General features: G+C 49.2%; 1 protein-coding gene across 6 annotated transcripts in view; it reads left to right on the forward strand.

Annotated features, from left to right (window-relative positions):
- The first annotated feature begins 7,417 nt into the window (after nucleotides 1–7,417).
- LOC140421098 (UDP-N-acetylglucosamine--peptide N-acetylglucosaminyltransferase 110 kDa subunit) overlaps nucleotides 7,418–26,994 on the forward strand; it is a 163,640-nt gene continuing 144,063 nt past the window's right edge. For 2 of the 6 annotated variants that reach the window (XM_072505472.1, XM_072505473.1), the window contains exon 1: nucleotides 7,418–7,996. In XM_072505472.1, the coding sequence (XP_072361573.1) occupies nucleotides 7,960–7,996 (37 nt within the window). In that variant the 5' untranslated portion in view covers nucleotides 7,418–7,959. The remainder of the gene's footprint in view (nucleotides 7,997–26,994) is intronic. The other 4 variants (XR_011946669.1, XR_011946670.1, XM_072505470.1 and 1 more) reach the window with 2 other exon arrangements.

Here is a 26,994-nt window from a genome sequence, read left to right on the forward strand (position 1 = left end):
TCCTCCTCCATTTGCTCCACCAGCCTTGTAAAGTTAAGCCTATGCAGGGCCCCCCAGCTCCTGGTCACCTGGACCCCCACATATCTGAAGCTCCTGTCCGCCCTTTTTAGTGGGAGCTCGCCAATTCCCCTCTCCTGGTCCCCTAGCTGAACTACGAACAGCTCGCTCTTCCCCATATTGAGCTTGTACCCCGAAATGTCCCCGAATTCCCTAAGGATCCTTATTACCTCTGGCATTCCTCCCACCGGGTCCGCCACATACAGCAGCAGGTCGTCCGCATAAAGCGACACCCTATGCTCCTCCACACCCCGCACCAACCCCCTCCAGTTCCTCGACTATCTCAGTGCCATAGCCAGGGGTTCAATCGCCAGTGCGAAGAGCAGGGGGGACAGGGGACACCCCTGTCTCGTCCCTCGGTGCAACCGAAAGTACTCGGACCTCCTCCTATTTGTGGCCACACTCTCCATCGGGACCTCATACAACAGCCTAACCCACCTGACAAACCCCTCCCCAAACCCGAACCTCTTCAGCACCTCCCACAGGTACCCCCACTCTACCCTATCGAAGGCTTTCTCAGCGTCCATCGCCACCATTATCTCCGCCTCCCCCTCCCTCGCCGGCATCATGATAACGTTCAAAAGCCTCCGCACATTCGCGTTCAACTGTCTCCCCTTCACAAACCCCATCTGGTCTTCATGGATGACCTGCGGCACACAATCCTCAATCCTCGTGGCTAAGACCTTCGCCAGCACCTTGGCATCTACATTTAGCAAGGAAATTGGTCTGTAAGACCCACATTGCAGGGGATCCTTGTCCCGCTTCAGGATCAAGGAGATCAGTGCCTGGGACATCGTCGGGGGTAAAGCCGCCCCCCTCCCTTGCCTCATTAAAGGTCTTAACTAACAGCTGGCCCAACAGGCCCATATATATTTATAGAACTCGACCGGGAAACCATCCGGTCCCCGCCTGCATGCTTCCTATCCCTTTGATCAGCTCCTCCAGCCCAATCGGGGCCCCCAGTCCTGCCACCAGACCCTCTTCCACCTTTGCAAACCTCAATTGGTCCAGGAAATGGCCCATCCCTCCCTCCTCCCGTGGGGGCTCGGATTGGTACAATTCCTCGTAGACGTCCCTGAAGACCCCATTGATGCCAACCCCACTCCACACCACGCTCCCTCCCCTGTTCTTAACTTCCCCGATCTCCCTAGCTGTGTCCCGCTTCCGAAGCTGATGCGCCAGCATCCGGCTTGCCATCCTAGCTGGTTTACTCCCCCCATTGCACTTCCGCAAGTCAGCTGACTCCTGCTGACCCCGGCCACTCCCGCCTCCTCTTCGACTCCTCCCATTGTGTGGCACACCCTCCTCTCCCGCTCCCCAACCACAGGCGCTCCCCCTCCCCCCTCCGTTCTAAGCGCGGGAAACAATCCTCGCTTCCCCGCCCCGGCCCCGCCGCCCCAGTCTTCGGCACGGGAAAAAAGCCCGTACTCTCCACCTACCAGGCCCCGCCACCAACCAAAACAGTGCCCAACCCGCCCCATCCACCCTCCCCAACCCGAAAGAGAAAAACACAGAGAAAAGGAAACCCAAAACAATGCAAAGGCCCCCCCCCCCTCCTCCCGAACCAAAAATAGGCATAACATATCCACCGCAGTCCCCAATTGCCCATCCCGACCCTCAGTCTGTGTCCAGCTTCTCGGCCTGAACAAAGGTCCACGCCTCCTCCGGAGACTCAAAATAATGGTGCCGGTCCTTGTAGGTAACCCACAGTCGCGCCGGCTGCAACATGCCAAACTTCACCCCCTTCCTGTGCAGCACCGCCTTCGCTCGATTGTACCCGGCCCTCCTCTTCGCCACCTCCGCACTCCAGTCCTGATATATCCGAACCTCCGCGTTCTCCCACCTGCTGCTCCTCTCCTTCTTGGCCCACCTGAGCACACACTCCCGATCGACGAACCGATGGAACCTTACCAGCACCGCCCGCGGAGGCTCGTTAGCCTTGGGCCTCCTCGCCAACACTCTATGGGCCCCTTCCAGCTCCAGGGGCCCCTGGAAGGACCCCACTCCCATCAGCGAGTTCAACATGCTGACCACATAGGCCCCCACGTCCGGCCCCTCTAGCCCCTCCGGGAGGCCCAGGATCCGCAGATTCTTCCGCCTCGACCGATTCTCCATCTCCTCGAATCGCTCCTGCCATTTCTTGTGGCACGCCTCATGCGTCTCCAACTTTACCGCCAGGCCTAAGATCTCGTCCTCATTGTCAGAGATCTTTTGTCGAGCCTCTCGGATCGCCACACCCTGGGCCGTCTGTGTCTCCAGCAGCTTATCAATAGAAGCCTTCATCGGCTCTAGCAGGTACGTTTTAATCTCTCTGATGCAGCGCTGGATACCCTCCTGTTGCTCCTCCGCCCACTGCCTCCACGCTGCCTGGTCTCCGCCTGCCACCATTTTGTCCTCCTTCCCTCCCTTCGTCTGGTCCACTACCACCTTTTGTGTCGCCCCGCTCCTAGTTAAAGCCATATACTGACGGGGAGCTATTATTAACTCCTTCCCACACCGGGAAACGTCAAAAAAGTCCCCTTGTGGCCCTGGAAAGAGCCCAAAAGTCCGTTTTTGCGGGAGCCGCCGAATGTGCGACTTAGCTCCCCATAGCCGCAACCAGATGTCTCGAGAGGGAATCCTTTTGGTGGCAGTGTTCACTTCACCAATCTGCCCCAACAAGTCTGTGGATACTCCTGAAAAAGGTCTGAGAGTCCATTTCAGACGGAAGCTGCCGAATGCGCGACCTACTCCTCCATGGCCGCCACCGGAAGCCTCGTCCCCGCTTCTTCAGTGGCCTTGGTAGATCTTTTCACAGTTGTTCCCTCTGCTGCTAGAATTCACCTTTAATAAAGGCCCTCAAGTCAGCTTGCAGCTTTAAGCTTGCCCTTCCCCTGCCTGCATGCTGGAAGAGGCTCTGTTTATCCTGCAGTTACCGCCAAATTCTTTACTGTTTCTGCCGGGTCTGGTAACCAAGAGACATACCATTCCTGGGGGACACTGTCGGGGGAATGTTGCAGTCTTCTTCCCACCGGGAAATGTCAAACAAATGCCGTGGGGGCCCTGTAAAGAGCCCAAAAGTCTGTTCCAAGCGGGAGCTATCGAACATGCGACCTAGCTCTGCAAAGCCGCACCTGGAAGTCCCAGAGATCATTTTTAAATGACACCTCGATTTATTCCTGCACGAATGAGCTTAGCTCGTAATGCATGAAATGAGTCTGTGCTGCCTCAGCGGGGCATTCCTCACCGAGGCCCAAAAATGAAGCAGATTCTCGTTTAATAGAGGGATCGTTCTTGGCGCTCCTAGCGCCGGGAAATATACCGCTAAACACTCCCAAAACAGGATTCTGGGCACGATTTAATGGGAATGAAAGTCTTTCAATTCAATTATCTTTGGTTACAAGGAAATACTCTGACCCGGGATATCAATTTAAGATTTTAGGCAAGAGATACAGGAGGAATGTGAGGAAGAACCTTTTTAATGCAGTGAGTGGTGATGACCTGGAACACACTGCTCATGAGAGTGGAGGACATGGAAACAATGTTTTCAAAAGGGAACTGAGTGGATCTTGAAGGAAATAAACTTGCGTAGCTGCTGTCATCAAACAAGGGATGATTACTGGATTGCTCTGCATGTACTCGGGTAAAATGGTGGTCTTAGTATCGTAACGGTACGGTAGTACAGTGGTTAGCACTGTTGCTTCACAGCACCAGAGTCCCAGGTTCGATTCGCGCTTGGGGTCACTGTGCGGAGTCTGCACGTTGTCCCCGTGTCTGCGTGGGTTTCCAGCAGGTGCTGCGGTTTCCTCCCACAAGTCCCGAAAGACCTGATGTTGGGTGAATTGGACATTCTGAATTCTCCTTCAGTGTACCCGAACAAGCGTCACAGTGTGGCAACTGGGGGATTTTCAGTGTAACTTCATTGCAGTGTTAATGTAAGCCCACTTGTGACAATAATAAAGATTTATTATATTATTATAAATAACTTTAAGAAAATGCTGGAAATACTGAGCAGATTTGGCAGCGTCAGGAGAGACAGAAAGTTTTATAAAAATATATATATATATTTATTCAAATTTTCCAACAAATTTTCAACAAAACCCCTCAACAAGAAAAAAGCAAAAACACAGCAATCAGAAATTATACATTGGATTTCCCCCATATACAATAATTCCCCATATAACATTTAAAAGGACAAAATAGGGAGAAAAAAAAAACACCTTCACCCAAACGCCACCCCAAAAGAAATGCCCCCTCCCCCCCCCCCCGGGCTGCTGCTGCTGCTGCTGCTGACCTCCTCCTAACGCTCCGCGAGATAGTCTAGGAACGGTTGCCACTGCCTGGAGAACCCTTGCACAGACCCTCGCAAGGCAAACTTTATCCTCTCCAGCTTAATGAACCCTGCCAGAGACAGAAACAGTTAATCTGTCATGTTGAATGGCCTTTCATTTCCATGCTCTTTATATCTGATATCACGTTACAAAATGCAATTCGCTGGACTTTCACCCTCCCACAAAACTCCTTGTCAGTCAAAAGTCCCGAGTCCAACCTCCACCCTGTCCTCTGAACCTGTCCCAAACAAAGCTACACATCTAACCAGTGTGGTGCATGGTCTGAGATCACAATCTTTGTATATTCCGTCCCTACCATCCCCATCAGCACCGCCCACCTCACCACGGAAAAAGCAAACACAGAATACACCCTATACACATGCGAGGAGTACTCCTCCCTTCCGGGTTCCCAAACCTCCACGGATCCACCATCCACATCCTTTTCATGAACCCTGCCAGCTCTTTCACAATCCTCAACCTCCCATTGACTTAGGGCTCGACCTATCCAACCTCGGCTCCATTACACAATTGAAACATCATGATCAACTGGTAAGTATCCAAGTCTGGAATCGCTCCCAGTAACCTCTTTACAAAACCATCATCCCAAATAGGCGCATAAATGTTTACCAACACCATCGGCGTCCCCTCTAACACCCCACTCGGTCACATTACTACCCCCCCCCCACCCCCCGATTCCGCACCTCCTTGGCCCCTGTAAACCGTGTTCTTGCTCAACAAAATAGCCACCCCCTTTGATTTTTCCCACTCATCCCTTCCTCCGCCTCATCTGATCTTTCACGTGGAGGTGTCTCCTCCACGAAAATCACTTCTACCCCCAGGATCTTCAGGTGTGCGAACCCTCCGGCTCTTCAGGTGTGCGAACACCCGGGAGGGGACCTATTGACCGGCCCATTAAGCCCATGGACACTCCATGTCACAATCTTTGCAGCCTCCATCCCTCCCCGCTGCACTTCTGTTCATTACCATTGCTCACTAGGGTGGCGACTCCTGCCCGAAGGCCCTCTCCGACACTCCCCGAATCCTCCCCCCACACAACCCCAAAAATACAGCCCGTACAAAATCAAAGCGTCAAAAAAACACGAAAGACCTCCCAAGAAAAGTAGTTGGGGGGAGCAATTGCTCCTTTACAAATTTACACCTTCTTAACTCCTCCCCCCTTCCCCCCATATTGGCAAACAATAACAAAACCCAACTTTCGCAGATTTAACTTCTCCATCCCAAGTCACCATTCAGCTGTCGCCCAGCTATGATCCCTGATAAAATAATTTGCCACCTCCGGTGTCCCAAAATAATAGTCCAGGCCATCATAGGTTGCCCAAAGTCTGGCCAGGTACAATACCCAAAATCGAATCTGTCGCCGGTACTGCACTGCCTTGGCTTTGTTGAACCCCACTTGCATCTGAGCCAGCTCCGCTCCCATGCCCCTCCCATTCACAGACTCATTTTGTCTTGGCCCACCTCAGGATCTTCTTTTGGTCCAGAAACCTGTGCATCTGCACAATTACTGCTCGCACCCCAGCTCTCAGCTACTGCCTCAATGACCTATGGGCCCCGGTCCACCTTGGGGGCCTTGTCCAACATTTCTCCTCCAACATGGCCAATATCCTCGTGACATAGTTTGTGGCGCTCATTCTCTCGACTTCCTCTGGCAGACCCACAATCCTCAGGTTTTGTCACCTGGACCTATTCTCCTGAACCTCCACCTTCACAGCGACTTGCAGATTACCCAGGATCATCATCTCCGCCTCCAAAGATATAATACGGTCACTCTGGTCGGACACTACTTCCGGATTGTTGCCCCGTGTTTCAAGGCCTGCTGCCCCCTAAATTGCCTTCAACCAGTCACTCTGCCGCACCTTCCTTTGCTGCTGAAATTCTTCTTTGATGAGGCCCATCAATTGCTCCATCTGCAGTTTTCCTGCCATAATTGGAACTGCGCCACGAGTCTCCTCCAACTCTTTTGGCAGGTCTTTCATTGTCTTCAGCCGGGCCTGATAGCCCATAAACACGTCCATCCAGCGGAGAACACTCTCCCCTCTACTTTTCTGCCTAATCTACCCCAAAAACAGGAGGAAAGGGCCAAAAAAAAAGGGGTTCAAGCAGGAGCCGCCCTGTGGCACTGCATGGCCGCTACTTGAAGTCACAGATCATAGAACTCACAGTGCAGAAGGCCATTTGGCCCATCGAGTCTGCACAGGCCCATGGAAAGATCACCCTATCCCCATAATCCAGTAACCCCATCTAACACTAAGAACAATTTAGCATAGCCAATCCACCTAACCTGCCCATCTTTGGACTGTGGGAGGAAACCCACGCAGACACGTGGAGAACGTGCAGACTCCGTACAGTGACCCAAGCCGGTAATTGAACCTGGGACCCTGGAGCTGTGAAGCAACTGTGCTAACCACTGTGCTGCCACTCACAATTGACTGGATTCACCCATTTTACCATTTGCCTCTCCTGTTCTTTCATTCTTTCCCCCACACTTCTGAAGTTACAGTGACACTGGCACAGAAGTCGATTATCTGCGGAAATTCGATCTGAAGTCTTTAACCCTTGTAATTGCAGTCTCATACCCAAGGTAAATAGTCATTTCTCACTTACATATAACCTAATTTTCAAATTATTTTTCATATTTATGTATCTTTATACTGGTAAACTAGCTCATTTGTCAAACCTCAATATCCTTTCTATAATGTCCTTCAATCAACGCTTTAGCCACACGTTTATATCTTGACCTACCGCATTGACCAGTGCAAGAACCATGAGTTGCATGTATTATTTCTTAATGATCATAAACAATTTCACAATAAAACACCGGTTTGTTTTATCCATTTCGAATTTACTTCTTGCTTTATTGACATCTGGCCCTCACTGAACTACCTTCAACTCTAAAATGGCCACGGCCGCCCACGTGAATGTTCTCGACCTTTCCACACAATCGGTTTTGTTTGCGCATGCGTTTCTCCCCGTGGCCGCCGCAATGCTGTCGCGCAGTGATATTCCGTGTGAAGCAATGATGAGTGGGATTCGCGCTTCAATGTCCGGCGCTTCCGCGAAAAGCTTACGAAATTTGAAACAAAATCCGAATTTGTAAAAACAAGAGAAGGCATATGGTGAAATCTTAACGAAGATATAAAATGCACCCGACTATCGGCGGAATTCGTGGAATTTTTTATTCGAATGGGGTTATTTTTATGAGTAGGTAGACTCTTTGATGTGAAAATAGTTCCAATTAGAGTTCTCCTTATTCCGTCCGCCATCTGCAGGGAAGAAGGACCGAGCGGGCAGCGAGCCGAACGAGCGGGCGGGGGATACGGCCACCACGACGACAAGGCACTTTCCCTACCGGGCTGCTAACAAGAAACCGTGGCGGCAAATTAATTCAACAGTTGATATGTGACTACCGTAACAGTTCGCGGGGAAAAGACCAGGACTGCCACACAAACATCGCGGCCCCGGGCCTTGTGACAGCCATCGATTAATTGGGACAGTGAGGCAAGCGAGACCTGATTAAAAGCCGCCCCGAAAGAGAAAGCGGCCTGGCGGGAGCTGCACCTGGAACGAGAACATGGCGGCGTCGGTCGGCGGTGTGACTGACAGCACAGGTGAGAAAGTTAGAAGGGGAGTAAAATTGGTGCAGGCTCCCTTACTGAATGATGAAGTAATCTTTCTGCGAGTGAGTGGGGCCGACATTATTTGATCGTTACAAACGAAGCCTGAGATCTGACCTGCACTTCAGAGTGGGAGAATGAAGGAAGCAATACTGTTCGTGCAGCTCCGGATAAGTTCCAGGAAGCGAGAACAACACACGTTATATGAGGATAACTTTTTTTGTGTGTATGCTGAGTATATAGCCAATATACATGGAGACGCCTTGTGAAAACAGGCCAGATCCGTGTCTTCCTTATTTAAGGTCTTGGGTGAAGAAAAGCTCTTGTCAAGGAATCAGACTGGCGTCGAGCATTAGCACGAAAGAATAATTGATCCAAGGCAGAGACCACAACGTAGATCTGTTAAAATACTTTTGTTCTGAGAATTTTTGAATACTTTTAAGAGGCACAGGTTAATGAGTTTTCTGCATTCTCTAACTTTTTTTTTGAAAAGTCTCATTTTGGGCAAACTTTAAACGCAACCCTGTTCATGAAAATGTGAGGATATGGTTTTTGCTAAGATGCTAAACCTACCCACCTTCTGCTCACAAATCACCTGGCTATTTGAAATAGTTGATGTGTGGCCAGGTAAAATAAATGTTACTGGTAAGAAAAGGGTAATTGTATCAATATCTAGCACTAAACTTCAGTTTGTCAGTTTAAGACTTGTGGTTAAATCTCAAAAAGTTTCTTGGAGAAGGATATTTTGGGGGCACTGGTGTAAGAATAAAAAAATCTGATTGATTGTTTTTTGTCCTGTAGAAAAACTCCCTCTCTAACAGCACTTGAAGTTTAAAAACTCACCACTATTCTTAGAATTCCCCCTCTCCCAAAAAGGGTTGATATTCTAAATGGTGAACAGGGATTCTCACTCCCTGACTCCTATGCAGGCTTAGGTGGGTGCTATTCAAGTCAAACTATATTTTCAAGTTATCTCCCGGTATAACCCATATCTTCACAGAAGAATTTTATCTACTTATCACTTAGTAGCATCGATCCTGGATCCTGCGTTGCTAAGTAAAGAAGACTTTTTGTAATGACCACTGTTTCAGGTTAAAACTTTTGTTATTTTATTATATTTTTTCTTTTAAAAGATGCAATTACTTTACAGAAAAGTAAAAAGATCTTGCTTCTGGATTCTCCTGGTTGGTTGAAGAGACCTTCAATTCCACCATGACAATCACTTCTCTTTAGCTTTTGGTCTTCCTCAGATGGATTCACTGTTCTGCTCAGTTGTTATGCTCTATCTTTCCCATGTCACCGAGCTATGAGAGCTGACTGCTGGCTGTCCCCTTTCTTCGGGTTTATATCTCCCTTCCTGCAGCTATTAAGTTTTTATGACATTACTATAAAGCAACTTTTATTTCACTTGGATTATAAAAGGTACCTTTAATCTGACACAACTAAGTATTCATTTTGAGCATGACCTCATCTCATAGATCTCTGATTACATTGTATCCTTTGTGATGTTCAAAAATGCTTTGATTTCAAAGTGGTGTGACTTTTGATTCCTGTCATTTCTATAGTTTTATTATCAAATTGTGTCCCCCCAGCTCATAATTTTGACTTTGATTTGGGTCTAATTTGTGTTCTCGTAGACACGTTGTCTCCAGCTTCCCATATTCACCTGGTGTCAGTAGAACTTCACGCCTATACATTTGTCACTTAATTCAACTGAAAACCTTATCCATTCTTTTCCATCTGCTTACCTAACTTCAAGAAGGTGCGAAACATTGCTTTTAGCTGTATACTAAAATTCACTCGATTGTGACTTGAAAGACCTGCCTGTTTTGTTTGCCTGTTTGACAAAGGCTATCTGCATTTCACAGCCCCCTCCTGCAGCTGCTGTTAACCCTTCATGGGATTTTTCCCTACATTCTCTCATGCACTCTTGGATCAGGTAGTGCCAGACTTCCATGTTTCAAATGACATATCTTTCCATCTTTTCAATTACACACTCGAGTGTACCTGTAGCTTGGGGACAGCAATGGTTCAAGAAGGCAGCTTCTCAAGGGCAATAAATGCTTGCTTAGCCAGCGGCATCCACATCCCATAAATTAATTTTTAAAAAGGTGACATACTAGTGTTCGATTTGCAGAACGTAATCATGAATTTCAAGTTGCAACAATTTGTTTTCTTATTTCTTACCCTCTGAAGACATGCATTCTTAGCTATGGTGCAATATAGTGGGAATTTGTCTCATTCTGGTAGTTCTCATGGTAAAGGCATGAATGCAAGAGTTTTGACCATGAACCACTGTTGCATATTTAAATATAATGCATCATACTTGAATTCGCTAGACCTCTCCTCACATCTATACATGTGAACTTCCACCAATGAATGTATTAGTGGTCGGGGTGCCAACTCCCACCAATCTTCCCTCATTTAACTGAGGGCAGCTCTAACTTGGGCGGAGACCAGGGATAAAACCTGGATCTTGTACACCATAACTATTCACTGACCTGATTGCCTGTCTGCCCTGATCTCACAATTCAAATGTTCGAAGACTTTACTGGTGATAGTAAATTGTTTTACTAGATGCATGGAATGCACATTTTCCTTTTATGTTTCTGGGTATTTTGAAGTGGAATAAGCGCTTCATAATCACATTAAATTTGGAAAGCTGGGGCCGTCAACATATTCCTGCAAGGTAATTTTTTTAGTTTAGTAGCAGTTCAGATTAACATGGTCAGGTGTAAATTGAAGGTAAACCTAATAAGCCTTCAATATGTCAAAATATGATTTCCTGAAACCACGAAAGACCTTTCTAAGCAAAGGTCAGTGTAGTTTAGTTTTGTACTTTAATTGTCACATCTATTTAGAACGATGTTCAAAATGCCCACATGGACTATATAGCTAATGGATTTTGTCCCTTATGTTGGAACTGGATTTGAACCTGGGATCCAAAGATGGACATCCAGGGTGTTAACCCAGCATGAAATAAATAAAAATAACAGATGGGAAAAGACTTGTTGAGCCAGTCCAATACTGTCCTAGTACAAATTGTGACCAGTGTTTTAATTAAGCGGTTGACTGGCACAGAAAACTGTTGAGGAGCAGGAATGAGATTGTAGAGCAGAGAAATATTAATAGCAATAAGTATTGCAAAACAATGGCAGGATCCCGGTTGAAGCGAATAACAAATGCGACTATCTGTAGTGCAACAAAACTACAGGTGCAAATTGCTATATACATGGCCAGGAATGGGTCCTCAATATTCTTGCTACCAAGTATTCAGGAATGATAGAGAAGGGAAACGAGGAGGAGACCTGGCAGTATGGATAAAGGACAATACAGTCTAAATGGAAAATATTTGCAAAATCTTTCTGGAACCAAATCTGCCAGGGAGCTTTTTCATTATTCCAAGTTTTTAAATAGAATTTCAAACAAGGAAATAGGTGGGCAAATTTTAAAAAGTGTTTTTATCAACAATGGAATAAAATTAGGGAACCTAATATAGACTGGGTAAAAGTGTTTGTAAAGAGGAGTATTTCTGGTTATAGCACAGGAGAATTTTTACAATCGTTGTTTCCAGTTCAGCAAGGAAAGCAGCAGCTTTAGATCTGGTTCTAAGGAATGAAGTAGGACTAGTTGATTATGTTACAATCAGAAATCACATAGCATTAACTGCAAAATAAAAGGTAATTATGGAAAGAGACCAGAAAATATCAAAAATAAAAATGCTCAACTGTCGAAGAGCGAGTTTCCGTGATTTTTAAGAAGGGATTCAAGGCAAGTAGATTAGAAAAGACAATTCTGGGATGAAGCATTGAAGGACATTTGAGGAAGAAAGAGTTCAGGTAAAACCAAACATTGTCCATTGAAGAACATTCAAAACTAATGTTCCCTGGATAACAATGAAAATTTAAAATAAAGCACAAAGGGTCTTGACATTTGTCAGGTGCAAGATTCAATATGATTCAGGAATGTATAAGAGAAATCGATAAGTTAATATGGGAGGTTACCAGAAAATATTAGGAAACATTTTACTAACGTGTAAATTGTAAATGGGGAAGGTTGACCTATGACCAAGGGAGATCTTTAGGCAGAGGTAGATGATATGGTGAAAATATTAAATTAGTGTTTTGCTTCTCTCCCCAGGGGAAGCAAATGATACGATGGTGATGTTAAGAAAAGAAAGTGAAGTTCTGGGCCAGGATAATAGTTGGAGGAGACATATTTGAAAGATTATAGTTACTGAAAGTGGCTTAAGTCATTAGATCTAGAAAGGTGCAATTTGGATTGCTGAAAGAAGCAACTGTGGTACTGGCAGAGGCATTGGTCAAAATACTTCAATCCTTGTTGAACACAGAAGTGCTAGAGAGCTGGAGGTTTGCTAAGATTATACCACTATTTGAGAACTGGGAGAGGGTTTAAACCAGGGAGCTTTGGCCTGTCTTGTTAACATCAGTGGGTAAGTTATTTCTAACTGTTACTGGGGGTAAATTAAACTTTGTTTGGAAAGATGTGGATTAATGAATGTCATAGGGGCTGGTTTAGCACAGTGGGCTCAATAGCTGGCTTGTAATGCAGAACAAGGTCAGCAGCGTGGGTTAAATTCCCGTACCGGCCTCCCCGAACAGGCGCCGGAATGTGGCGACTAGGGGCATTTCACAGTAACTTCATTGAAGCCTACTTGTGACAAGCGATTATTATTATTAATGAAGGAAGGTCCATGTGAATTTGTTAAAAGTAAATCATGCATGACTGATTCAGGTGGTGAAAAGGATATATAGGCCTCTGGTAGGCATTTCAAAACAGTGCTTCATGGGAGGCTTAATAGGCTGGTCATTGCTGCAGGAGCTCCTCGGGGTAATGTCCAAGGCCCTAACATCTCCAACTGATTCATCAAGACCTACTATCCAGTATAAGTCCAGAGGTGATGATGTTTGCTGTTAATTGCACAAAAAACATTACAGCACAGGAACAGGCCCTTAAACCCACCAAGCCAGCGCTGATCTAGATTCCTTATTTAAACCTTCTACTTTTTGCCCAAATGATCTGTATCCCTCCATTTCCCCGCCTTTTCATGTGTCTTATCAAGATGCATCTTAAACGTTGCTATCGTGCCTGCCTCCACCACCTTCACTGGCACCCCTTTGTAATGGAGTCTTCCACCCTGGGGGAAAGCTTCTGACTATTCACCATGTCTATATCTCTCGTAATTTTACAGACCACAACCAGCCCTCAGCGTCCATCTTTCCAACGGAAATAATCTGAGTTTATTCAACCTCTCCTCTGCTAACACGCTCCTGAACAGGCAACATCATGGTAAACCTTCTTTGCACTCTGTTCGAAGCATCCACGTTCATATGGTAGTGTGGCGACCAGAACTGCGCACAATATTCTAAAATGTGGCCGAACTGAAGTTTTATACAACTGTTGCATGAGCTGCCATCTCTTGTACTCAATACCCCGGCCGATGAAGGCAAGCATGCCATATGCCTTCTTGACCATCTTATCCATCTGCATTGCCACTTTCATGGAACTATGGACCTAAACGCCCAGATCCCTCTGTATGTCAATATGCTCCTAAGAGTTCTGCCATTTACTGTATAATTGACACCTGAATTTAATCTTCTAAAATGCATCACCTCGCATTTTTCTGGATTGAAATCCATCTGCTATTTTTCTGCCCAACACTCCAATCTTTCGCGCAAAAAAGAGAGCTCCCGCCGGTGGCCGCGATTCGCGGCGAAATCCCCGAGTCCTCACGCACTCCACAACTATCGTCGGCCTTTGGGGCCGCCACGAGCAGCCAGCGGGGCCGGTTTAAAAACCGGCGAAGAACCCAGCCCGGGTGTCGGGCGGTGGGGTCTGAGGCGCGGGACCCGGCGGGTCAGAGCAGCGGGGGTGGAGCTACGAGGAGGCCGAGGCGGCAGGCCCGAGGCCAGGGCATCATGTAGGGAAGGTGCTCCACGACGGATGGCTCCCACCTAGGAGGAAGAAAGAAGGTTGAAGCCTGATCCCAGGTGAATGCAGAGAAGAAAGAAAAAAATATTTAAGGAAGTTTGGTAAAAGTTTTTTTTTCAAAAAAGAAGAATGTCAGATTGATGAAGGGCAGGAAGGTGAAGGTGGAGAGAGGAGAAAGGAAAGAAGATAAAAAAACAATAAGCCGCTAAAGGATGCGAAAAGCAGCGTCGAAGAAAGGAGGAAACGCGGGTTCGCCGCCAAAGGAGAAGACGAGCAAAAGTGTTGACAGGATGGCAGAAGCCAAACTGCAAGGCGGGGCCGCACTACTTACGGTGGAGAAGATGACCGAGGTGATGGTGGTGGAGCTGGAACAACGTTTGGTGAGGCACATGGAGGTCCTGAGGAAAGAGATGGCGGTCGTGTTGAGGTCATTGTTGGAGGAGGCAATCGGCCCAATGAGGGTGGAGGTGGCAAAGGTATTGGCCGAGGTGAGAGAGCAGGGCGAGAAGATGGAGGAGGCCGTGACACGACACAGCGACCAGGTCACCTCGATGGGGGACGAGCTGCGGAGGGTGGTGGAAGTTAACAGAGGACTCAGCAAAGCTGGAAGACTTGGAAAACCGCTCAAGGCGGCACAATTTGAGAATTGTGGGCTTGCCCGAAGGGACAGAGGGCCCAAGGCCATCGCAATACTTCGCTAAGAAGTTGGCAGAGCTGATGGGGATGGTGAAAGCCCCACCCTGTACGAGCTAGACCGAGCTCATCGGTCATTAAGGCCGAAGCCCAAAGTGAACGAGCCGCCAAGGGCAGTAATTATCTGCTTCCATAAGTTTTGCATGAAGGAGAAAGTATTAAGCTGGGCGAAGCAGAAGCGTGAGGTGGTGTGGGATGGTACTGCGGTTCGGATCTATCAGGACTGGACGGTGGAGTTGGCAAAAAGACGAGCGGCGTTTGGGCGAGTGAAGGCGGCTTTGTACAACAAGGGGGTGCGATTTGGTGTGGTGTACCCGGCGAAGTTGAGAGTAACCTATAACGCCAAAGACTTTTATTTTGAGACAGCGGAGGCGGCTGAGGCGTTCGTGAGGGCAGAAGGCTTGGGACCGACGTGAAGAGCGGAACTGGAAGAGAGACTGTGGACTGTGTTTAGCGGCTGGACAATGTACAAATGTTACAACTTTCTTTTTACTAATTTGTATTGAAATTTACTTCTCTTTGCATTGTTACAGAGTTCAAGTTAATGGCGTTCTGTGTTGCGACGGTTAAATGTTATGTTAGTGAATTGTAGGGGTTGGATTGTTGGGTTTGTTTTGGTGTTTCTTTCTCTGGGACTGGGCGGAAGGGGGCGAGAGGTCTTGGCGGGGGGAGCCACCCGCGCTAGCTAACTACAGTCAGTTAGTGAACGGGGGTGAGGTGAGAGGAGGACTGCGGACGTTGGAGCCTGGATAGCAGGCTTCAATGGGCCTACGAGGTGAGCAAGAGGGGGTGGAGGGATGGATGTTGGGGGATGTTTTTGTAGGGTGGGTTCTTGGGAGGGGGGGAAAGGGGTTCGATGTTAACAATGGACAGGGGCGGGTCAGGCTTATGGGGCAGGGCCTGGGGGGTATGGTGATGGTGGATAAGAAAGGTGGGGGGGGGGGGGGTGAGAGACCCCCAGTAAGGATAATCACGTGGAACGTGAGCAGGCTAGGAGGTCCGGTCAAGAGGTCAAGTTTGAAAGCCGATGTAGCAATGCTGCAGGAGACTCACTTGAGGGTGAAGGACCAGGTGAGACTTAAAAAGGGCTGGGTTAATCTAGTGTTTCACGACGGATTTGATGGAAGGGCTCGAGGGGTAGTGGTGCTGGTCAGCAAAAGGGTACGCTTCCAGATAGAGAAGGTGGTGGCAGATCAGGGGGGGTAGATATGTGATTGTGACCGGGGCACTGGAGGGGAGATTAGTGGCGCTGTTAAATGTATACGGCCCCAATTGGGACGATGTGGGATTCGCGAGGAAGGTGTTTGGGGCTATCCCCGACTTGGACACGCATGAGTTGATTGTGTGGGGGAGGGGGGGGGGGCTGGAACTTGGTGCAGGAGCCAAGGTTGGACAGATCACGGCCGCGCTCGCTGGTCCCATCAGGGGGGGCGAAGGCGCTGGCTGGGCTAATGGTGGAAATGGGAGGGGTGGACCCTTGGAGGTTCCTGCACCCAAGGGAACGGGAGTATTCGTTTTTCTCAGCGGTCCATAAGGTATACTCGCGGATCGACTTTTTTGTGGTGGGGAAGGCTTTGCTGGCTGGAGTCAAGGGGTCGGAATACTCTGCAATTGCAGTGTCAGATCACGCTCCACATTGGGTGGATATGGTGCTGGAGAAGAGGGCAGCGCAGAGACCGGGGTGGAAACTGGATGTGGGGCTTTTGGGGAACCAAGTGTTCTGTGAGAAAATTGAAAAGGTAATTAAGGAATATGTAGGTTTCAATTGTACGGGTGAGGTGTCGAAGGCAGTCTTCTGGGAGGCTCTAAAGGCGGTAGTGAGAGATGAGGTAACTTTGTTTAAGGCCAGGGTGGATAAAGAGGAGAGGTTGGAGCGGCAGAGGGTAATAGACGAGGTGTTGGAGGTAGATAGGAGGTATGCAGAAGATGGGGACCCAGCGAAGCTGGAAAAGAGGAAAGAACTACAGGCGAGCTTCGACCGACTGTCCACCAGGAAGGCGGTGCGCCAACTGAGACGAGCAAGGGGTGCAGTTTATGAACATGGAGATAAGGCGTATGTTAGCAGGTCAGCTCCGGAGGGAAGCAGCGGCAAGGGAAATTCTTCAGGTGAAGGATAGGGCAGGGAAGTTGGTGGTGGCCCCAGTGCTGATTAACAAGGTTTTTGAGGAGTTTTATGAGAGGTTGTACAAGTCAGAGCCACTCGGAGGAGACCGTGAGATGCAGGAATTTCTCGATGGGTTGGAGTACCCGAGGCTAGGGGAGGGGGACAGGGCTACATTAGAAGGAGCAATAGTGGAGCAGGAGATAAAGGATGCGATTGGGAGGATGCAGTCGGCGAAGGCCGGATGGGTTTCCGGTGGAATATTATAAAAAATTCAAGGATAGGTTGACACCCCTGATGGTGGGGATGTTTGAGGAGGCGATAGAGAAAGGGGTGTTGCCGCAAACCTTGGGGCAGGCATCGATTTCCCTGTTACTAAAAAAAAAAGATAAGGATCCAACGGAGTGTGGGTCGTATTGGCCCGTATCACTGCTGAATGTGGACGTAAAAGTGTTGGCGAAGGTACTGGCGGGTAGGCTGGAGGAGTGCCTTCCGAAGGTGATAGGGGAGGATCAGACGGGGTTCGTGAAAGGGAGGCAGCTGTTTTCGAACATTGAGGGTTTTGAACGTTGTTATGGTACCGGCGGAAAGAAAGGAAACAGGTAGTTGTGGCATTGGACGCCGAGAATGCGTTTGATCGGGTAGAATGGGGGTACCTGATGGCAGTGCTGGAGCGGTTTGGGATTGGACCAAGGTTTGTGAACTGTGTAAAGCTGTTATATAAGGAACCGAAGGCGAGTGTCCGCACAAATAATATCAGTTCGAGATACTTTTCTCTCCACCGTGGGACGAGACCGGGATGTCCTATGTCCCCCCTGCTGTTTGCACTTGCGATTGAGCCGTTGGCCATCGCATTGAGAAGTTCGGGAGCATGGAAAGGAATAGTGCGGGGGGGGGTGGATAGAGCATAGGGTGTCCTTATATGCTGACGACTTGCTGCTGTATGTGTCGGAGCCGAGTGCGTCGATAGGAGGAATATTGGAGCTACTGCGGGTATTTGGGTCTTTCTCTGGGTACAAGTTGAACCTGGACAAGAGTGAGTACTTTGTGGTGTCTCGGCCGGGGGTGGGGGCAGGGGTGGGGTGGCTGCCATTCCGTAGAGCAGGGACTCATTTTAGGTATCTGGGGGCGCAGGTTGCTCGGGAGTGGGGGAGGCCTCGCAGGTACAACATCACTAGTTTGGTGGGGAGAGCCGATCTGGCAAGGTGGGAAGGCCTTCCTCTGTCACTGGCGGGTCGGGTACAGGCGGTTAAAATGAATGTGAGTTGCCGCGATTCCTGTTTATTTTTCAATGCCTACCGATTTTCCTGCCAAAGTCTTTTCAGGGAGATTGAGGGAAGGATTACCTCATTCATATGGGGAGGGAAGGTGGGCAGAGTGAGAAAGGTGCTGCTACAGAGGGGAAGGCAGGCAGGGGGTTTGGGTCTCCCGAACCTGTTGTACTACTACTGGGCGGCGAAAGTGCGGAGCTGGGGCAGAGGGGTTGATTCTCAGTGGGTCAGAATGGAGGAGAGTTTGTGTAGGGGGTCGGGGCTGAAGGCACTTGCAACAGCGCCGCTCCCGATAGCTCCGGGGAAATATTCTGGGAGTCCGGTAAAAATAGCTTCATTGAGAATCTGGAGGCAGTTTCGCCAACACTTGGGGTTGGGTTTGGGGTCAAGGGAAATGCCGATTCGGGGGAACCACAGATTTGAGCCAGGGAGGTGAGATGGAAGTTTTCGGAAATGGGAAGAGAAGGGGATTAAGACGCTAAAAGATTTGTTTCTTCGGGGTCGGGTTGCAGGATTGAGGGAGCTGGAAGCGAAGTATGGGCTAGAGCAGGGAGAAGAGTTTAGGTACATGCAGGTTCGGGATTTTGCCAGGAAGGAGATACAGAGCTTCCCAGAGGAACCGGCCTCCACATTGCTGGAGGAGGTGTTGACGACAAGGGGACTAGAGAAGGGGGCAGTGTCAGCGGTGTACGGAGCTATTCTGGAAGAGGATAAGGCACCACTGGAAGGGATCAAAGCAAAGTGGGAGGAAGAGCTGGGAGAGGTTATAGAGGAGGGGGTCTGGTGTGAGGTGCTCCGGAGAGTGAATGCCTCCACCTCCTTTGCGAGGTTGGGGCTGATGCAGCTGAAGGTGGTGTATAGAGCGCACCTCACGAGGGCGAGGATGAGCCAATTTTTTTTTTGAAGGAGTAGAGGATGTGTGTGAGCATTGCGGGGGGGGGGGGGGGGGGGCGAATCACGTTCATATGTTTTGGTCCTGTCCAAAGCTAGGGGAGTACTGGAAGGAGGTGTTTAGGGTAATTTCCAAGGTGGTGCGTGTGAAACTGGACCCGGGTCCCCAGGAGGCCATATTCGGGGTGTCGGACCAGCCAGGGTTGGAAACTGGAGCGGAGGCAGATATCATAGCCTTCGCCTCGTTGATCGCCTGAAGGCGGATCCTGCTGGGATGGAGAGCAGCCTCTCCACCCAGTGCCCTGGCCTGGCGGGGGGACCTGTTGGAATACTTGACCCTTGAGAAGGTTAAGTTCGAACTGAGGGGAAGCTCGGAGGGGTTCTACAAGTCATGGGCACTATTTATTATGCACTTTCAAGAATTGGGTAACATCGAACATTAGTTTGGGGGGGGGGGGGGGGGGGAGCGGTGGGGGGCTGTGTAGATTAAGGGTGACTACGGGTAATCCCGGATTCCTTTTTTGTCATTTGTTTATGTAAACATGCGGGCTGATGTTTGGGGGTTGGTGGGTGGATGGGATCGTTGTTATTAATGGGATTGACATATCTTGCTAATTATTGTTTATTGTTGATGGGTGTACATGTGGGAGAAAATGTGAAAAAGGAGGCGAATAAAAATATTTATTTAAAAAAAACACTCCAATCTTTCTATGTGCTGCTCTATTCTCTGACAGGCCCCTTCACTGTCTGCAACTCCGCCTATTTTAGTGTCATCTGCAAACTTGCTAATCAGACCATCTATATTTTCCTCCAGATCATTTATATACCATTCACAACTTCCCACACTGCATATGGACACACAGTTTCAGTAAGACTTAGACAACATCTGGGTTTGAGCTGATATGGCAAATAACATGTGCCAGGAAATAACTATCTCCAACAGGAGATAACCTAACAATCTCCCTGTGACATTGGATAGCATACTATTGCAAAATCATTCCCTGTCGACATCATGGGGGTCATGGAGGTTACCGTTGACCAAAACTTAACTAGACCAGCCATGTAAATACTGTGGCTACAAGAGCAGGTCAGAAACTTTGAATTCTGCAGTAAGTAATGTACCTTGACTCCCCAAATCATGTCTACTTGTATGGCACAAGTCAGGAGAATGATGGAATATTCTCCACTTCTTTGTTGGAGTGCGGCTTCAACTATACTCCGTCTCGACACCATCCAGGGCAAAGCAGCCTGCTTGATTCGCACCTTAAGCATTCACTCCCAGGAAGGACTTCCGGTTGCGGCGATGACTAGCTAAGCCGCACGTTTCGGCGGCTCCAGCTCCAACGGACCTTCGGGCTCTTTTAAGAGCCCCAACGGGAAATTTTCGCGCGACGAAACCCGGTGTGGGGTGAGTGAATAGGGAGTCGTCCCCCCCCCCCCACGAAAGAGGAAAATATCGGCGGCGGCTGCAGCGTGAGGAATCCTCGACGATAGGGACAGAAAGGGAGAAGACACAAGATGACGGCGGAGAAAGCCCAGGCGGCATGGGGGCCGAGCAGGACGAATTCTTGAGACGGTGTGTGGAGCTACTAAAGAGGGAGGTGCTGACCCCGATGCTACAGGCAATTGAGGGGCTCAAGGAGGCACAAAGGACCCAGGAGACAGAGCTCCGCGTGGTGGAGCAGAAGGTGAAGGATAATGAGGACGAGATCCTGGGCCTGGCCGTCAAAACACAGATGCACGAGGCGCTCCACAAAAAGTGCATTGAAAGGATTGAGGCCCTAGAAAACAGAGCGCGAAGGAAGAACCTTCGGATACTGGGTCTCCCTGAGGGAGTGGAAGGAGCGGATTGCGGGGCTTACGTAAGCACGATGCTAAGCTCGTTGATGGGAGCTGAGGCCCCTGCGGGCCCCTTAGAGGTGGAGGGGGCACATCGGATCCCGGCGAGAAGACCAAAAGCGGGAGAACCACCTAGGGCGACAATCGTGCGATTTCACCGCCTTAAAGATAGAGAAGAGGTCCTGAGATGGGCTAAAAAAGTACGGAGTAGCAGATGGGAGAATGCAGTGGTACGGGTGTACCAGGATTGGAGTGCGGAGGTGGTGAGAAGGAGGGCGAGTTTTAACCGAGCCAAGGAGGTGTTACGCAAAAAGGTGAAGTTCGGGATGCTGCAGCCGGCACGACTGTGGGTCACGTACCAGGAGAGACATCACTATTTCGAAACGGCGGAAGAAGCATGGACCTTTATTAAAGAGGAGAAATTGGATCGGAACTGAGGGACTGATACTGTAGGGAATGTTATTGTCGATGTAAATAGAGAAGTAAATTGGGAAGGGGGGAGACACTAAGAAATGTGGGCGCCTGTGAGGGGGGAAAGAAGGAACATAGGCGGAGAATGAGGAATGGGAGTGGGAGGGGAAAGGGAGCTGCGCCACAAGAGGCTGGTCAGATAAAGGGATGTTCCCGCGCCAGAAAGATAATGGCGGGAAGACAGGCGCAAGGCAGATGGGAGTTCCCCACACGGGGGGGGGGGGGGGGGGGGGGGGGGTCCGTCAAGGAGGGAGCAGGAGTAGCCGGGGTCAGTTGAAGTCAGCTGACTTGCGGAAGTAATATGGGGGGAGCAATCACGCTAGAAGGGGATCTAGCGGGGGGGGGGGATAACTGGGTTGCTGCTGAGGAAATGGCTAAAGAGTGGATGGACGGGGATGGAATGCGAAGCCTGGGGAGCGAGTGGGAGCGCGGAGGCGGGATACGGGACTGGCCTAGAGAAGGTGATGGCTAGTCGACACGGGAAGGGGGCCAGGTAGCCCCCTAGTGAGGCTGATCAGGAACGTGAGAGGCCTGAATGGACCGATTAAAAGGGCCCGAGTGCTCGCGCACTTGAAAGGACTAAGGGCAGACGTGGCTATGCTCCAGGAGACGCACCTAAAGGTGGCGGAACAAGTTAGGTTAAGGAAAGGATGGGTGGGACAGGTGTTCCATTCAGGACTAGATGCAAAGAATAGAGGGGTGGCCATATTGGTGGGGAAACGGGTAGCATTTGAAGCAAGGAGCATGGTAGCAGATAGCGGAGGTAGATATGTAATGATGAGTGGCAGGCTGGAGGGAATGGAGGTCGTGCTGGTTAATGTATATGCCCCGAATTGGGACGATGCGGGATTTATGAGACGGATGTTGGGTCGTATACCGGACCTGGAGGTAGGAAACTTGATATTGGGAGGGGACTTCAACACCGTGCAGGACCCAGGGTTAGATAGATCCAGAACGAAGACCGGAAGAAGGCCGGCAGCAGCCAAGGGGTTTATGGACCAAATGGGGGGGGGGAGTGGATCCATGGCAATTTCTTAGACCGAGGGCCAGGGAGTTCTCCTTCTCCCACGTTCGTAAGGTGTACTCCCGGATAGATTTTTTTTGTTCTGGGAAGGTCATTGATCTCAAGGGTGGAAGAAGCTGAGTATTCAGCCATAGCGGTTTCGGACCATGCCCCACACTGGGTGGACATGGAACTAGGAGAGGAAAGGGAGCAGTGAGCACTCTGGCGATTAGATGTGGGATTGATGGCGGATGAGGGAGTGTGTGGAAGAGTGCGGGGATGTATTGAGAGGTACCTGGAGGCCAATGACGACGGGGAGGTCCGAGTGGGAGTGGTATGGGAAGCACTAAAAGCGGTGGTCAGAGGAGAGCTGATGTCCATTAGGGCCCACAAAGGGAAAACAGAGACCAAGGAAAGGGTAAGATTACTGGGGGAGATTTTAAGGGTGGACAGGGAATTTGCGGGGACCCCGGAGGAGGGACTGTACAGGGAGAGAAGACGACTCCAGACGGAGTTCGACCTTTTGACCACCAGAAGGGCGGAGGTGCTGTGGAGGAAGGCACAGGGGAGGAGGTATGAATATGGGGAAAAGGCTAGTCTCCTGCTGGCCCATCAGCTGCGAAAGAGGACAGCGGCGAGGGAGATGGGGGGGAACGAAAAGGGAGCTACGGTGCGGAGAGTAGGGAAGATAAACGAGGTGTTCAAGACCTTTTTATGAAGGACCGTGTAGGTCCCAACCCCCGGAGGGAGAGGAGGGGATGCGGCAGTTCCTGGATCAATTGAGGTTCCCGAGGGTGGAGGAGCAGGAGGTGGAAGGCCTGGGGGCACCGATTGGGGTGGACCAGGTTATTAAGGGGCTGGGGAATATGCAAGCAGGGAAGGCTCCGGGACCAGACGGGTTCCCGGTGGAATTTTATAGAAAATACGTGGACTTGTTGGCCCCGCTGTTGGTGAGGACGTTTAATGAGGCCAGGGAAGGAGGGACTTTACCCCCGACAATGTCGGAGGCGACGATATCGCTAATTCTGAAGCGGGATAAAGATCCGTTGCAGTGCGGGTCCTATAGACCTATTTCATTATTGAATGTGGACGCCAAATTGTTGGCAAAAGTACTGGCATCGAGGATAGAGGACTGTGTCCCGGGGGTGGTGCACGAGGACCAGACCGGGTTCGTAAAGGGGAGACAACTGAATGTCAACGTGCGACGACTATTAGGGGTGATAATGATGCCCCCAGTGGAGGGGGAGGCAGAGATAGTGGCGGCAATGGATGCAGAGAAGGCATTTGATAGGGTGGAGTGGGAGTACTTATGGGAGGTGCTAAGGAGGTTTGGGTTCGGGAACGGGTTTATTAGCTGGGTCAAACTCCTTTATGGGGCCCCAACGGCAAGTGTAGTCACGGGTTGGCAAAGATCGGAGTATTTCCGACTATATAGGGGAACAAGACAGGGATGCCCGCTATCTCCATTGTTGTTCGCGTTGGCAATTGAACCTCTGGCCATGGCGTTGAGAGACTCCAGGAAATGGAGAGGGGTGATTAGAGGGGGAGAAGAACACCGAGTGTCGCTATATGCGGATGACCTACTGTTGTATGTGACGGACCCAGTGGGGGGATGACAGAGGTCATGCAGATATTGAGGGAGTTCGGAGATTTCTCGGGATATAGGCTTAACATGGGGAAGAGTGAACTATTCGTGATACACCCTGGGGACCAGAGTAGAGAGATAGAAGGCTTGCCTCTAAGGAAAGTGGAAAGAAACTTCCGATACCTGGGGATTCAGATCGCTAGGAGCTGGGGAACCTTACACAGACTTAATCTGACAAGATTGGTAGAACAAATGGAGGAGGACTTCAAGAGGTGGGACATGCAGCCTCTGTCGTTGGCGGGCAGAGTGCAGGCAATTAAGATGATGGTCCTCCCGAGGTTCTTATTTGTATTTCAATGTCTCCCTATACTAATCACTAAGACCTTTTTTAAAACATAGACAGGAGCATCACGAGCTTCGTGTGGGCAGGGAAAGTCCCAAGGGTCCTTACCCCCCTCCTTAGGGGGTTCCTACAACGTAGCAGATACAGAGGAGGATTGGCGCTACCGAATTTGGGCGACTACTATTGGGCCGCCAATGTGGCGATGATTCGTAAATGGATGATGGAGGGAGAGGGAGCGGCGTGGAAAAGACTGGAGAGAAAGTCCTGTAAAGCGACGAGCCTAGAGGCGCTGGTGACGGCGCCGCTACCGCTCTCACCAAAAAAGTTTACCACGAACCCAGTGGTGTCGGCAACATTGAATATTTGGGGACAATGGAGGCGACAGAGAGGTGCGCGGGGAGCCCTGGTGGGGTCCCCAATCAGGAACAACCACAGGTTTGCCCCAGGAAGGATGGATGGAGGATTTCAGAGCTGGCACCAGTTGGGAATTAGGAGGGTGGGAGATTTATTTATAGAGGGGACGTTTGCGAGCTTGGGAGCATTGGAGGAAAAGTACAAGTTGCCCCGGGGAAACTTCCTTAGATATATGCAGGTGAGGGCGTTCACAAGACAACAGGTGAGGGAGTTTCCGCTGCTCCCGGCACAGGGGATCCAGGACAGTGCTTTCGGGGGTGTGGGTCGTTAGAGGGAAGACAGATGACCAGCAGCAGCAACCCAGGGGGGAGGGGGGGGGGGGCGGGGGGAGGTGGAAAGTTTTAGTTTATGTTAAATGATTAGTTTACCATGTTGATTAGCCATTTGTTCACTGTTAAATTTTCTTTTTTTGTTATGTTTGATATGTAAGGGGAAAAGATTGTGATCGAAAAATTTTCAATAAAATATATTTTATTTTATAAAAAAGAAAGCATTCACTCCCATAGCAGCAGTACCAAATAACACGATGCATTGCAGCAACTTGCCAAGGCTACTTTGACAGTGCCAACCAAATGTGTGAGCTCTACCTGGATGGACAAGGGTAGCAGCGGTCCACCGGAACAACATCACCTGCAAGTTCCGCTGAAGCCACACACCATCTTGATTTGGAACTATATTGCTGTTCTGCTGCTGGGCCAAAAGCCTGGAACAGCATCCCGAACAGCACTCTGTGCACCTGCACGAAATGGACTGCTTCAGTTCATCGAAAAGGAAATTGGGGACAGTAACAAATGTTGGCCTTGCCAGCAAATGCTCGTATTCAATGAAGGATAAAAGAGCCAATGGTATCAAGTGTTTGAATGTTTTTCAGATTGGGAGGTAGTTGGCATTGGTTTCGCAAGTGTCAATTTTGGTCTGTCATTTTTATAAATGATCTAGACTTTAGTGTAGAGTGCATGGATGGCATGATTTTGAAGAAGTGTAATTGAGCAGAAAGGCCTTGGTGTCTATTGTAGAAATCCTTAAAATTGCAGGGATGTGTATATGTATTTTTTAGAAAAGCACACCCGTTATGGGTTTATGAATAGAATATAAAATCAAAGACCGCATGCTTGAAATTCATGAATCTTTGGTTAGAACTCAGATGGAGTAGTGTGGGCAGTTCAAAGCACCACACTTCAACAAAGGTGTAAATTAAGAAAAGGTATGGAGGAGGTTAACTAGGATATTACCGGGGTGAGGGAGGAGATATTGGAAAAGTTAGAACTGTTTCACTTATCAATAGGGTAAATGGAAACACATTATTCCCTTTGATTCAATAACTGATACAAAATCATGGATACAAAATCATGGGAAAACGTTCTGGAGGGCTGATGCAAATTCTTTTCACTGAATTGTTGGAATCTGGAACACACCACTGGAGAAGGCGGTGGAAGCTGAGTATGTAAATAATTTTGAGAAAGTATGATAAGTGCTTGATGAATTATGTATGTTCAGAACATGGGGATATTAGACGAAGCACAGTTGCCCTTTGAAAGAGCTAGCACAATGATGGGGACAAATGTAAAAGCACATTGCTGCAGATGCTGAAATCTGTAACAAACAAAGTACAGGACAATCGCAGTAGGCCTGATGGCATCTGTGGAGAAGGGAGCTAACATTTTGAGTCTGATAGAGGGCCAGCCATAGACGAAGATTGATAAAGATGTCCTCGCAGACAGAAAAGCAAAAGGAATGTAAATGCGGGTGATTAAGGCTAATCATGGGAGCAGAATGGCCGCCTGTGTTGTAAGCTTCTATGATCCTATAAGTATCACCAACTCCATCACCCCTGTCTTCGACTAGAAGCAAGCGTGGCAAAACAAAGTTGAAGAAAATCTGTGAGCATTCTGCCGCACAGCGCCAGGGACTAGAGTTCAATTCCAGCCTTGGGTGGCTGTGTGTAGTTTACACATTCTCATCGTTTCTGCGTTGCTTTCTTGGGGTGCTCCGGTTTCCTCCCACAGCCCAAATATGTGCAGATTAGGTGGATTGGCCATGCTAAAATTTCCCCTTAGTGTCCTTTGTGCAGGTTAAATGGGGTTACAGGGATAGGGTTGGGGGAATTCGGCCTAAGTAGAGTGCTCTTTCAGGTGTTTGGTGCAGACTCAATGGGCCAAATGGCCTCCTTCTGCACTGTATGGATTCTATGAAAAATATAAGACCTGGGAGGAGATATCTGGATGATTTCTCAAAAGTCTCCTGGAGAGGATCAGAGTGTGCTCTTGTGGCTTTTATCAAAACCATTCCCTGTGCCTTTATATTATCTGCCTTGAGTTGATCAAAATTGGACACACTATTTTAGGCAAAGCCAAATTGGTCTTTGACCTGGGAGGGTCAAAGCGCAGATGAGCAGTAGTCACATGGGATTCTAGTCAGGGGCACAGATG

This window comes from Scyliorhinus torazame, chromosome 5, assembly GCF_047496885.1.
Source record: "Scyliorhinus torazame isolate Kashiwa2021f chromosome 5, sScyTor2.1, whole genome shotgun sequence".
Classification (NCBI taxonomy): Eukaryota; Metazoa; Chordata; class Chondrichthyes; order Carcharhiniformes; family Scyliorhinidae; genus Scyliorhinus; species Scyliorhinus torazame.